This window comes from Typopeltis vanoorti, chromosome 2 (assembly GCF_054136105.1).
Source record: "Typopeltis vanoorti isolate ZY-2024b chromosome 2, IOZ_Tvanoo_1.0, whole genome shotgun sequence".
In the NCBI taxonomy this organism is placed as follows: domain Eukaryota; kingdom Metazoa; phylum Arthropoda; class Arachnida; order Uropygi; family Thelyphonidae; genus Typopeltis; species Typopeltis vanoorti.
Window position 1 is genome coordinate 136,189,673 of NC_143550.1, and position 13,787 is coordinate 136,203,459.

The window sequence follows — 13,787 nt, forward strand, 5'->3', positions numbered from 1 at the left end:
GTAAGGCATTAAATTAACATCAGCCTGACTGTGCATTGCTCTCCCCAGTTTTTCATCATCCACAAACAGCTGAATATCACTAGTTAAACCCAACCCAATATCATTAACATACAAATTTAACAACAATGGCCCCAAAACTGACCCCTATGGCACACCACTGGTGACCTTTGTCTTTTGAGATACCGCCCCCCCCATATACAACTTTCTGATATCTATCCAACAGCCAGTCACTGATCCAACACAGAAGTCTATTATCCAATCCCATCTGTTTCAATTTATTTAACAGCTTGTCATGTGGAAGTCTATCAAAAGCCTTTGTAGAATCCAATGCATATACAGTGATGTATATGCATCTCCCTTGCCCAAGGTATTTGTCACCGTGTTATAGTACGTAAATAAGTTAGTGAAACATAATCTCCTCTTAACAAACCCATGGTGATAACCACAGAAAATACTGCTGTTATCAACCCATTTCTGTATCCTACTTCTCACCAATCTCTCCAGGACCTTCACCACAACTCCAGATATACAGACCAGCCTATAATTTGAAGCTACAGCCTTATCACTGCCTTTATGCAGCAGAACAATTTTGCCCTCCTTCCTCTCCTTGGAACCTGTGCTGTTGCAAAACTCTTATTAAACAGGCATGCAAATGCTACTGCCAATTTCCTTAAGATGCATGGTGATATGTCATCAAATCCTATTGCCTTATCAACATCAAGGTTATTTATTACCTCAAATACTACCTGCTCACTCACAATAAATCTATTCTCTCCTATGTTCTCTACACTTAAATTCCTCATGATTCAAACTGATCGGGATGAAACACTCTTATAAATTGATCACTGAATACCTTAACAATGTCTTCTCCAACAGTTACCATTCTACCACTTTCATCCCTTAACTTCATCTTTCGATGATCATTCTTCCTCTACTTGCCACATATCTAAAAAACTCTCTAAAGTTTTTCTTTGCCTGATTTTTCAATTTCTGCTAATACTCTACTTTTGTTTACATTACTAACTGAATCACTCTCCTGGCTTGTTTTTTATATTCTTCATGTGACTGATTATCACTATTATTCATCTTGTATTTCCTTCAAAGTACCTTCTTTTTTCCATATTTCATGCTTTAGCTCCACATTCATCCATTTTACAAGTACCTTATTCAACCTTTTTGTCCTTCGGAATACAGTTGTATATTGATGCTGTTATGTATTTCTTTGTTAAGTTCCTATGCAGCATTGATTTCCTTACTGCTCAACTCCTTAAGGGCCAAAGCTGTATAACTGAGAGGAGACCTCCACATAGCCTTTAAAGGATGCGGAGAACTGACCAGGACTTCTTGACCTAATGTCCAATCCTCACCTTCTCGTGGTGCACCCTGTTGGGTATCTACTTGGATACTGAACGAACGAGGATGGGCTGGCAATTTGGGATTTAGCCGACCAAATTGTATTCTTATTGGTTACACCAAAATAAAAAAGGATGGTATAACCTGACAAAATTTCATACCAGTTGGGGCGTCACCCGGTTAAACAAGGCCCCCGTTGTTTTCACCAGGGAACCAGGGCGAACAGCGAAAAGTCAGCTACTGGAACAAATCTGAAAACTCACCCCAATAAGTTAAAACTGGTTTGAACACTGTCTTGTATACAGCTAATTTAGTGTTCCGACTAATTTCCCTCTTATTCCATATGAATTTATTCAATTGACTTCCCACCATACCAGCTTTGCTGATTCTGTTGTCTATTCTATATTGAATTTACCATCTTCACTAAAAATTATGCCTAAGTAGCTGAAATGTTTTACTTGATCCACAGGTTCTCCATTCACAACACAGTTGACATTTTCAATGATTTTGCCCATTTTCATTGTCTTTGTTTTTTTATTGCTGATCTTCATACCATATCTATTACAACAGTTATTCAATTTGGTCGGAGAATCTTGCAAACCTTGTAGCGGATTTATTTAGAAGTATAACATCATCCACATAAATCAAAGAGCTGACATTAACATCTCCAATTTTGATATCATGTTTAATACCACTTTCCTTCATAATGTGATCCATATAGATAATGAATAACAGAAGGGATAATGTACATCCTTGTCTCACACCAGATTTAACATTAAACCATCTTCCTGTACGTCCTTCAATTCTAACTGCTGACTTACAACTCAAATAAAGACTAAGTATTGCTTGATATAATGCCCCATTGACACCATATAACTGTAGCATACTGAATAGCTTTTCTCTTGGCAACTTGTCATATGCCTTTTCCAAATCGACAAAACTTAAATACAGATCTTTGTTATATTCCCATGATTTCTCGACTATTTGTCGTAAAGTGAAGATCTGATCCTGACAGTCTCTATTTGGCCTGAATCCAGCTTGTTCTTCACCCAGCTTTTCTTCCACAATTCTTCTCAACCGTTTCTCAAGTATACTTGCATAGATCTTGCCAAGAACACTCAGTAGGGAAATGCCTCTGTAATTGTCACATTCAGTTTTATTTTCCTTTTTATATATGGGTACTATGAGAGCTGTACTCCAATCATCGGGAATTCGTCCCTCTGTCCAGGCTTTCTGAACTATGCAGTGCAGCCACTGTAAGACTTTTCTAACCACCATACTTCAGCATTTCTGGTCGAATATCATCTACTCCTGTTGCCTTTCCACATTTCAAGCCTTTGATGGCTTTTTCTACTTCAAGTATGGATATGTATTCCTGACTGCATGCCTGGTCAGTGTTTTTTATCACTGTGCTGTCATACTGCTTGTTTCATTTAGCAGTTTTTCAAAGTAATTACTTCATACCTCAAGGATATCTTTTTCTCCCGTTTTCATGTAACCTTTATCATCTCTAACTCCTTTTACAGCACTCTTTCCTCCATTCCTAAACTTCTTCAACAACCTCCAGAATATTTTGCCACCTTCTTGATATTTATTTTCTGTATTCTTGCCAAAGTACTCCCATGACTTTTGTTTAGCTAGTTTTACACAGTGTTTAGCATTCTTGCATTTGTCTCTATATTCTCTAAGAGCAAAAGCTGACTTATTTGACAGGAACTTTTGATATGCTTTCTTCTTTTCCTTCACTGCCTCTTTAACTTCCTGTGTCCACCATGGAGTTCTAGTTTTTCTATTCTTGCAGACAACTTCACCACATGCCTCTTTAGCTGAATCAATAAAGGCTTTCTTCAAGGCTTGCCACTGAATCTCCAAGGTTTGATTCCTGTTCTCACACTCTTTCATTTTTTCTTCAGTAATTGTGTATTTTAGTCTCCAGTTCACATCCAAGAGCTGCTCAACTTTTATTCGCTTTAAAACTTTCTTACATGCTATTCTTTTCAATATGAAATTCAATTTTATCCTGTTCAAGACTAAATAGTAATTACTTCCAATTTCAAATCCTCTGTATACACTCTGGTTTCCTGCACTAGGGAGAAAACATCACTATTAACAATAACATAGTGAATGAGACTTTTCTTATTCCTTGCCTCTTCTCTTCATGTGAATTTCTGCACATTTTTAAGTTGGAACATGGTGTTAGTAATAGCCCGTCCATGTCCTGAGCAGAAATCCAACAGATTTGCCATTGTTATTAGCTTTGCTCTTTTCTCCAAATTTTCCCAAAATATTTTTGTATGTCTCACAATCATTTCCTACTCTGTTATTTAGATCCCCAACACGGACCAACTTTTCCTTTTTCATTGTGTCAGTTGCTTTTTCTAAAGCCTCAAAAAATTCCTCCACTTCTACCTTAGTAGAACCTTCTGTGGGACCATATGCACAAATAAGTCTCATTGTCCAGTTCTCCATTCTCATATTTGCCCACATTACTCTACTTGAGACTGACTGCAATTCAAGAAGATTAGCCTCGTATTTTGTGTTGAATACTATGGCTACTCCTTCTTTTCCTTGATTATCATCGCCTGAATATAACATGTTGTATTTATTGCTCAGAAAGATATCGCCAGTTTTTGTCTTTTTTGTTTCAGTCACCCCTATTATGTCGATTTGGTACTTATCTAATTCCTCGGCTAGCTCCATTTCTTTGCCATTCAGGCTTCTTATGTTGATAGTACCGATCCTTAACTCTGGTGATATTGAGTTGGAATGTGTTTTCAGATTTGTTCCAGTAGCTGACTTTTCGCTGTTCGCCCTGGTTCCCTGCTGAAAACAACGGGGGCCTTGTTTAACCGGGCAATGCCCCAGCTGACATGAAATTTTGTCATGTTGTACCATCATTTTTTATTTTGGTTTAACCAATAAGAATACAATTTGGTCGGCTAAATCCCAAATTGCCAGCCCATCCTCATTCATTCAGTATCCAAGTAGATACGCAACAGGGTGCACCACGAGAAGGTGAGGATTGGACATTAGGTCAGAAGCCCTGGTCGGTTCTCCGCATTCCTTTAAAGGCTATGTGGAGGTCTCCTCTCAGTTATACAGCTTTGACCCTTAACCACCCCACTCTGACTAGTAAACAATGCAATTGCAATGAAGTTCTTTAATGTCTTGTTCAATTGTTCTTTAGTGCTGTAGGCAAAGAATTCATTTTTGTGAATGACAATTCCACACCACATCATACACAAGTAGTGGAAATACTTCTGGAGACTAATTGAATCAAGGGGCCAATATGCTCCCCAGATCTCAACATATAGAACACATTTGGGATGAAATAAGGAGTTGCATTGCTGCTCGAAATTCCCCATTCATGTCTGTAGTCATGAAAACAAGGCCTTATCCTTGCTCTGAAGGAAGAGCGGGCTAGTTTGCCTCATGAACTCATGAATCACTTGGTGCTAAGCATGGTACAACATTGTGAGAGCTGCATCATTGTTTGGGTGGACATATTCCATACTGAAATGTCTCTCCGCATAGTTTTCTGTAAGCACTGTACATTAATTCCTTAACCACATCCTTAGGGAATTTGTAACTTTTGTCTGTAGTCATGAAAATTTTTTGATATAAATTTTGATGTGTGTGCGTGAAAAATAATAAATAAATAAACAGAAGTTTTATTCCAGTGATTTAGGTTAATTTTTCATTTGCATTGGTGAATATAATATAAAGAAATAATTATTGGATGTCCTTGGCAGATAACCAGTAATTATGAAAGGAGTAATTTGTCCGCACGGCTAGCCTAGTGGCTTTGTGCTTTGCAACCATATGCCTGGGGAAGGAGTGTCCCAGGTTCGATTCCCGTTGAAGATGTGAGGAACTTGAGGATCTTCCTCAGGCATAGCCAAGTTAGCCGGTCTTGGGCGCAGGCAGTAGGGTTTTTCTTCTAGTTTATCTGGCGTTTTTCATCTCACAAGCAGGCAAACCGGCCCCGTGAACATACGCTTCTACAGCCACAAAATATATCCCCCCCCCCAATGGCAGACTAGGCGACAAGTCGGTTGGGAGTGGTACTAAACAGCTAAGTAACACGAACCCTGCATAGGAAGCGGGAATAACATGTAGTGAAAGAAAGAATGAAAGGAGTAATTTATTTGATTAGATATAACAAACCTGCTATGTAGAGAAAAGCATACTAATATCTTCAAAAAGTATTGCTGTTACTGTACCTACCTAAAAAAAAAAAAGTATCACTTATTTTTTGATATATAATAACTACCAAATATTAATTGTCAAATTAATGACATTTATTAATTGTATTGCTATTGCTGTTCTGTAAATTGAATAGCAAGTATTAGTGATAGTCCCTACATTGATCATTGCAAGCTTTATTTCTGTTTTTTATAATTATTCCATTCTTCTAAAGTTAGCCTTGTCTCAAGACTGTTACAACACATTATCTCTGTATATGAACAATGGCAGTCAGGTATATAGTAGAAATACCCAACAGTATTCAAGAGTTAGCCTACTTATTGGTGGACTACATTAGCAGGCAACTGCCCATAAACTATAGCAATGAAAGGTTACGTATGCTCTGGGAGATATGCATTCCATTTTAAGGCATATTTTAGAGGAACTTATACTGAATACAACTGATCACTATAAAAGTGCTATTATGAGTAATTTCATGAATAAACTATTGTTTGTATATAATCTGAATGACAATGAGGATGTAATTTTTTTTCTATACTACAATTAAAGGAAGTAAGCTTGTTTTGAAGGCATTTAATAACTGTTAGATATACCTGAAATTTCAAAAATAAATGTTTCTGAAAAACAAAAGTTAAGTTTATAAAATGTGGTGGGAATGGAGGAACATTTCTTCCATTGGAGCAGAATCCAAATTGAAAATCATTAATTAGGATTAGAGGTTCTCAGATAGTCTTCTGCTGATTTGTCCATTTTACAAAAGACTCAAGAATGTGCTAGAGTTGGGGCTTTTAAGTATCAACCGATTTCTAAATTAGTCCATACTGTCCCACTAGAATAGGAAGTTTCAAAAGAAAGTAATATAAAAAAGAGCACTCTAGGACAGAGAATTTGAGAACATTGGGGGGAGGGGGGGAAGATCATCAGAACTAGAAGATTTCACTATTAAGACTGAGAGTATGATTTAATGGCAGGAGAGGAGCAGAAGAAATAGAAATAAATGTTGAGAGTTTTTCACACATAAAGAATTAATTCTTTATGTGTGAAATTTTTATTAACTCTTTATCCAAATGTTAGCAAACAAAAGTTTGCATGACTAGGCTAATTGTATATAGAGGCTAGCGAATTCACGTTAATTGCCTCATTATCTTAATGCAAAGCATTATAGGATAATTCTATGCATTGTGGGAAGGGCCACTACCCAGACAAATTTCAACCTTTATTGAGGTACTGTGAAAGTGCAGGACCTCTCCAAAAACTCTGAATGGTCTACAAAATCACTCTAGGACAGCAAACTCAGTGACAAGTAAAAGCGTTCACTGTGGAGAACTACTCTACTTCCCAGGAAGCAAACTGCCCTCAGTGGAAACCATACCCAGAAGAACCGGAACATTTCTGATTCAAAGTGTGAAGCTTACTGCTTTTTATACTCCCCATCACTGATACCTAGGAAACAGTGATGGGAAAAAAATTTGAGCATTAAGCTTGCCCAATGGGGGGGGGGGGGTTAGTTACATAGCATCATTGGATATTTAAATGGCTTTAGGTCTTTTATGCTTGTAGAGGTCTTTTTCATTGTAGTTTGTAGCTTGTTGTACCAGTTTGATTAGGGTGTGTAGTTATTTTCGAAAAGAACTTTGCTGCTAGAGAGTGTAAGAATGAGGCGATATATGGTATATTTGTGTCTCATGAATCTGAACATTTATGACAAACCATGGAGCATTTAGTATAATTCATAAACATTGGTTTTGCACTCATTGCAGGTTAAGTATATTAACATTGGAGATATAGCTTCATGTTGGAGAAGCATATGTAAATATAGGACAAATCACTGTCTGGTAGAATAGCAGTTTGTTTCTTGTGTTTAATTTGCTATATCTATTGATCAAGGGGTATTCATTTGGGCAATGGCTTTGGATACCTTTGTACATATGTTCCTAATATGGTTGTTGAAGCTTAATCTTTTGTCCAGTAGTATTCTGAGATATTTGGCTTCTATTTGCCACGGAATTTTGGTATTGAACAGAACGATGTCCCCTTTGGAAGATGCTAATCTTCTAGTGAAGAATATAGCTGTACTTTGATGATGATTAACTTGCAATATCCAGTTTGAGAACCATTGTTCTAGTTTTAGAATGCTATCTTGAAGTTTTTTGGTTACAAGGTGTGGATGAAGTAATCTAGCTAAGACAGCCATGTCATCTGCATAAAGGGCCAAAATGGATGACATCGGGTTATGCGGGATATCTGCCATGTAGATTTGAAAATAGAATCAGGGCCAGTAAGGAACCTTGTGGAAACCCAGCCAAAATTCAGTGTTGGATTGAGACTGTTCCATTTATCTTGACCTGCATCTTTCTGTTCATGAGATATGATTTGATTTAATAGTATCATCTTCAAAGGAATGTTACAAATGATGAGTTTATACAGCAGACTGTAGTACCAAATTTTGTCAAAAATCTTTGTGATGTCCAAGAATATGGCACCAGTGTGTTGTCTCCAGTTGTATCCTGTGGTAATGTATTTGATTAGCCTGTGAATCTGTTGGGTGGGGCTATGATATTGACGAAAGCCAAATTATTATTATTATTATTATTATTATTATTCAGGCCTCCATGGAGTCAAAAGACTCATCGTGGGAGGTCCTTCCTAAGAACATAAAGTCTGTCAAGACTCATCGAGGGGAAGTCCCCCCCCCCCTAAGAAACACAAAGTATATCATACCACTCCTTAAACTCATTGACCGTTCTCGCCCTCACCACTCCATCAGGCAATGCATTCCACAGCTCAACCACCTTCCATGCAAAGAAACCACTCCTCACCCTCTTGCTCACAGTTTCTTTTCATAACTTCCAGGGATGGCCTCTTGTCATCACTCCTTCCCACTGTTCAACCAAGCAAAAGAACTCCCCAGTGTCAACCCTGTAATCACCTCTCCTTCTTCTATCTGCCAAACTCTGCAGTCCACATTACTCTGCCGATCCTCATAACTATCCTTGTACAGTCCTGAAACCATCTTTGTCATCCGTCTTTGTATCCTTTCCACAGTTAATTTATCCCCTTCAAATCCTGGGGGACCAAATCTGAGAACAATAGTCCGTGTGATCTGATCAGAGACTTATACAACGGAATGATAACCCTCTTATCTCTGCAGGTCAGTGTCCTTCTCATAATTGCAGCAATCATCTGTGTTACCGTCACCACCTTTGCAATATGTCACCTAAACTTCAGGTTTCTATCAATCATCAACCCCAGATCTCTTGTCTCCCCCACATCCTCCAGTATAACTCCTCCCATAGAGTATGCAGCATCCCATCGATGTTTCCCAAACCTCAAGACCTTACATTTTGCTGCATTAAACCGACATCCCCATTCATTTGCCTATCTATCTGGCTTATTCAAATCCTCTGGCAGGGCTACCACATCTGCACTATTACTAATAATCCTTCCCAGCTTTGCATCATCTGCAAATAACTGAATATCCCTTTGCAATCCACTGGCATCCTCCAGTATAACTCCTCCCATAGAGTATGCAGCATCCCATCGATGTTTCCCAAACCTCAAGACCTTACATTTTGCTGCATTAAACCGACATCCCCATTCATTTGCCTATCTATCTAGCTTATTCAAATCCTCTGGCAGGGCTACCACATCTGCACTATTACTAATAATCCTTCCCAGCTTTGCATCATCTGCAAATAACTGAATATCCCTTTGCAATCCACTGGCAATGTCATTGATATTAAAGTTAAACAATATAGGTCCTAGTACTGAGCCCTGTTGGACCCCACTTGTAACCCTCTGCCTCCTTGAAACTGCTCCACCATACACAACTCTCTGATACCTATCAGACAGCCAATCCTGAATCCAGTTGACCAATCTGACATCCAGACCCATGTGCTGCAACTTAAATATCAGCTTATCATGTGGCACCCTGTCAAATGCCTTTGCTAAGTCTAAGAAAATTGCAGTATATGCCTTTCCCTCATCTAATGTTCTTGTAACTTTATTATAAAAGGCTAGCATATTGCTAAAACAAGAGTGCCCTTTCACAAATCCATGTTGACTCTTGCAGATAACATTACCCTCATCTGCCCAATGCTGTATATGGTCCCTCACTACTTTCTCCAAGATCTTAACAACTACTGATGACACACAGACTGGCCTATAATTAGACACTTCCAGTCTGTTACCACCCTTATGCAATCGCACTATCTTACTTTCATTCCATTCCCCGGGAACCTTTGCCAAAGCCAGACTTTCATTGAAAAGCCAGGTCAAAGGCACTGTCAGTTCCCTAGCACATTCTCTCAAAATTCGTGGTGAAATACCATCCAGTCCCAAAGCTTTATTGACATCCAGAGTATTCAGTATCTGAAACACACTCTCCTCCTGTACCTCTAAACTTCGAACCAGCCTTATCCCTCTAGCATTAAAACTGACACCTCTAGGATAAAATACTCCAATCAAGTGTTCATTGAACAATTCCACTATGTCCTCTGCATCAGTCACTCTATTCCCATTTTTATCTCATAATATCATTCTTCCACAGTCGTTTCTCCTCCTACTGGCCACATAGCTAAAAAATTCCCTAGTATTTTCTTTGGATCTTAGGGCCAATCTCCTCTCGTATTCCAGTTTTGCTTTCCTTACCACACTAGTCACTCTTCTGACCTGTGTCTTATATTCTTCACGCATCTTCTCTTCACCTGTCTCCTTATATCTCTTCCATAGCCTCTTTTTCGCATGCAATTCCTGTTTAATATTGTTTGTCATCCACTTTACTCCAAATTGTGTCCTCTTCTTCACTCATGGTATACAAATTACCATTGCTGCTAACAAATATTCTTTCACAATTTCCAACGCACTAATGATATCCCGGCCTTCCAATTCCTTCCTCCACGAAACTTCCTGAAGTTGACGTCTAAGACTATTATAATCACCTGCATTATAATTCCACATAAGTTCCCGTCTCTTTGATACTCCTGCATGTCTGTTCATTTTCCAAGTCAAAACCATATGGTCACTCTCTCCAACTGGTGGGAGAGATGTCATCTCAGTTATTATCAACTCTTCTAATGCTATAACCAAATCCAAAACTCTTGAACCTCTTGTTCCCTCTGTTACATGTTGCCTAAGACATTTGTCCCTCAAGAATTCTTGAAATTCCATTCCCCTATTGCTACATGCATCTTCCTCTCTCCAATTTATACTACTGTAGTTAAAATCTCCCATAACAATCATTCTTCTTGCACTTGCCAAACTTAGCTGTCTAAACATCTCCTGGTCCCCCACCCTCTGTGCTCCTGGGTCTGTAGCAACACCCCACTAAATATCCTGTCTTGCCTACCTCTACCTCACACCATATGCTCTCAAAATCATTTGTCTACTTCCTTCCAAAGCCTCCACTCTTAGAGGACATAGGTCATCACTTATCATAAGCAGTACCCCACCACCATGCTTTCCCCTCCTATCCTGATGAAAAATGCTATACCCATTCCTTGCTATGGCTTCTGCTTTTTTAGCATCAGTCTGTGCCGAACCCTGATCTGATTGAATAAGGGATAGAGATTTATGTTTGTTTCTGAGACTTTTTAAAGAATTTCCAGATGGAACGATCTGCAGGATCTATAAATGATAACTTGTTGTCCCATTTTTGGTTTCTATAATTTTTGAGAGCTTCTCTAACTGAACTGTTCAGTTTGTTGAGGAGTTTTTTATTCTGAGGAGCAGATGTGTTTTGATATCTTTTCCTTGCTTTTTTTTTTTCTCTAATTTTGTTCATGATATCTTCTGGAAGACGGTTGGGCTTAGGGATAGTCGTAGTTTTTCTGACTGCTGTTACAGCTTTGTTGATTTGATTGGTGAGATTTTCTATTGCTTTGTTGATATCTTCTTTCGATTTTATATTAGGTATAGGGCCAATGTGTTTCAGGAAGTACTTTGGATAATTTTTCCCAGGCTTTGAAGGAGTGAGAGGGAGATAGTTGTTCTTGATTACCTAGAGTAAACAAAATAGGGTTGTGATCAGAGGATAACTCGTTCAATGATTGAATGTTGTACTGAAATTTAATATATTTTAGAATTGCAAGATGAGTGCTTACTATTCCAAGATGAGTGCTTGGAGTTGAGATCCCCAGTGATGATGATGGACTTCCTTATTCCAAGAATGGCATCTAAATCAGCTGACAGCAAGGTACTTTTTGATGAGTTGTATGCAGCATAAATTTTGAGTTTACCAGCTGAGTTGGTGTGCACTTCAATGCCTGTTATTTCTAAATTTGTAGTGGATCGGTTGGAAATTGTATTGTACTTATTCAAAATTCCTATAAAAATATATATGACCTGACATCGATCTGTGGACTCAAAATCACGCTTGAACCTTTGAGGAAACAAGCTTTGCCAGTTTAATGCTACAGATGTCAGAAATATGGGTATGCTCAAAGGCTTTGTAAACCTGACTACAGATGTGTGAAATGTGTTGAGGACCACCCCACAAACACCTGCACCAAACCTAAAACCACCGCAGCCAAATGTGCCGACTGCAGTGGCCCTCACGTGGCCAATTATAGGGGTGCATTCACTATCCAAAGAACAAGAGAATATAATAAGAAATAGACAATACATCTTTCAACCTTGTGTGCAGATAACGAAAACAATCTCCCCAACTACACAACGCTGAACAAAAGACAACAGAATCTCCACAAGCTCAGGCAGAGGTAAAGAGAGTGGATAACCACCGCCAGGGCAGGACCTATGCTGAGGTGACTCACAATCATTACAGCTTCTCTTGCAACCATACTTCAGGATTTTAGTAATTCAAACCCATCACTAACCTTCACAGAAAGATTCCTTCAAGAAACACCCTCTTAATTTTGGATTGTTTGCAGGTCTTAGGTGAGTTTCATTTATCAAAATGATGTCTGGATTGTGTCTTTGTGTGAATTCTTGTAGCTCTTCTATCTTGTTAGTTAGGCTGTTTGCTTTCCAAGCGACAATTTGGGGTGAATTTGGAAGAAGTTTATTTCTGATTATTAGTAAGTGCCTTGAGCATCCAATGAGATGTGAATGAATTGGATGGGTGCAAAAGGTAACAAATGAAGATCTGTATAGCAAAGTAAACTGCAAAGAGAATTTAATGCAGAAAATAATCTGAATGAGGTGACTAAAGCTTTTTAGGCATATCTACAGAACGAATAACAGGAGAAAGTCAAAACTTTGATCCTTGGTACAATGGATAGTATAAACAGCCAAGGTGAGAGAGGATAGATGACGTAAAGGAGTGGCATGGAAAGCGTTTGCACAATTTGAGTCACCTGATGGACGGAGAGAGAAATGGCAAAAAAATGATGAAACAAGCATCAGGTGCCTGTGGGCATAGGACCTATGGGCACTGATGATGAATTTTGTCACCTTTTCAGAATCAGTTTTGGATTTGATGTGGTAACTATTGGAAGATGAGTAAGAAATTTCAAGGCCTTTATTCTAATCCTGAAATTTTTGCACATTCATTGGAAACTTTTGTTTTCCCCATCTATTATTAGGAATGTCAATCATTTTTGAAAAACAATTTTAATGTATGAAACATCTGAGGTAATATGTAATAAAATGTGTTCAATATGCAACCACTATACTAGCATGATTTTATTTGATTTAGCTAACTGCATATAACTAACACTATTGCATTTTTGTTCATTGCAGTCTAATTATTTTAATACGTTATGCAACATATACTATTGTAGTTACCTAATGTATCACTAGGGGGGAAAAAACAGAAATTGAATATCTCTAGTCTCTTAGTAGTGGTATAGTTTCAGTTTATTCACATCTGTTTAGGTTATTTGGAGGTTTAGTCAATGATGTCAAGCGTAAATTGCGATGGTACTGGAGTGACTTTAAAGATGCTTTAGCCCTGCAGACAGTAGCTTCCATTTTCTTCTTATATTTTGCCTGTCTTACACCCATAATAACATTTGGTGGACTTCTAGGAGATGCAACTAAAGATAGAATTGTAAGTTTATCTGTTTTTTATTATTCCTTGGATTTCTAGTTTAAAAGTAAATAACTTCTGTCATATTGTTATAGAAGTTAATTTGTAAATTAATATGCACTGGTAGTGAAAATCAGTTTAAAAGACTTAAGAAATTCGTGTATCCTTCATGATGTTTCATCCTTATGTAGTTTTTTGAGGTTTTCTCAAAAAAATTCCAGATTTCTCAGATTTTTCCCTC

The 13,787-nt window shown here is 38.0% G+C and overlaps 1 protein-coding gene across 4 annotated transcripts in view; it reads left to right on the plus strand.

Annotated features, from left to right (window-relative positions):
- The window catches only part of Ndae1 (Na[+]-driven anion exchanger 1), a 511,154-nt gene that overhangs the window by 328,181 nt on the left and 169,186 nt on the right, over positions 1–13,787 (plus strand). For all 4 annotated transcript variants that reach the window (XM_090413203.1, XM_090413196.1, XM_090413188.1 and 1 more), the window contains one exon: positions 13,393–13,567. In XM_090413203.1, the coding sequence (XP_090269329.1) occupies positions 13,393–13,567 (175 nt within the window). The remainder of the gene's footprint in view (positions 1–13,392; positions 13,568–13,787) is intronic.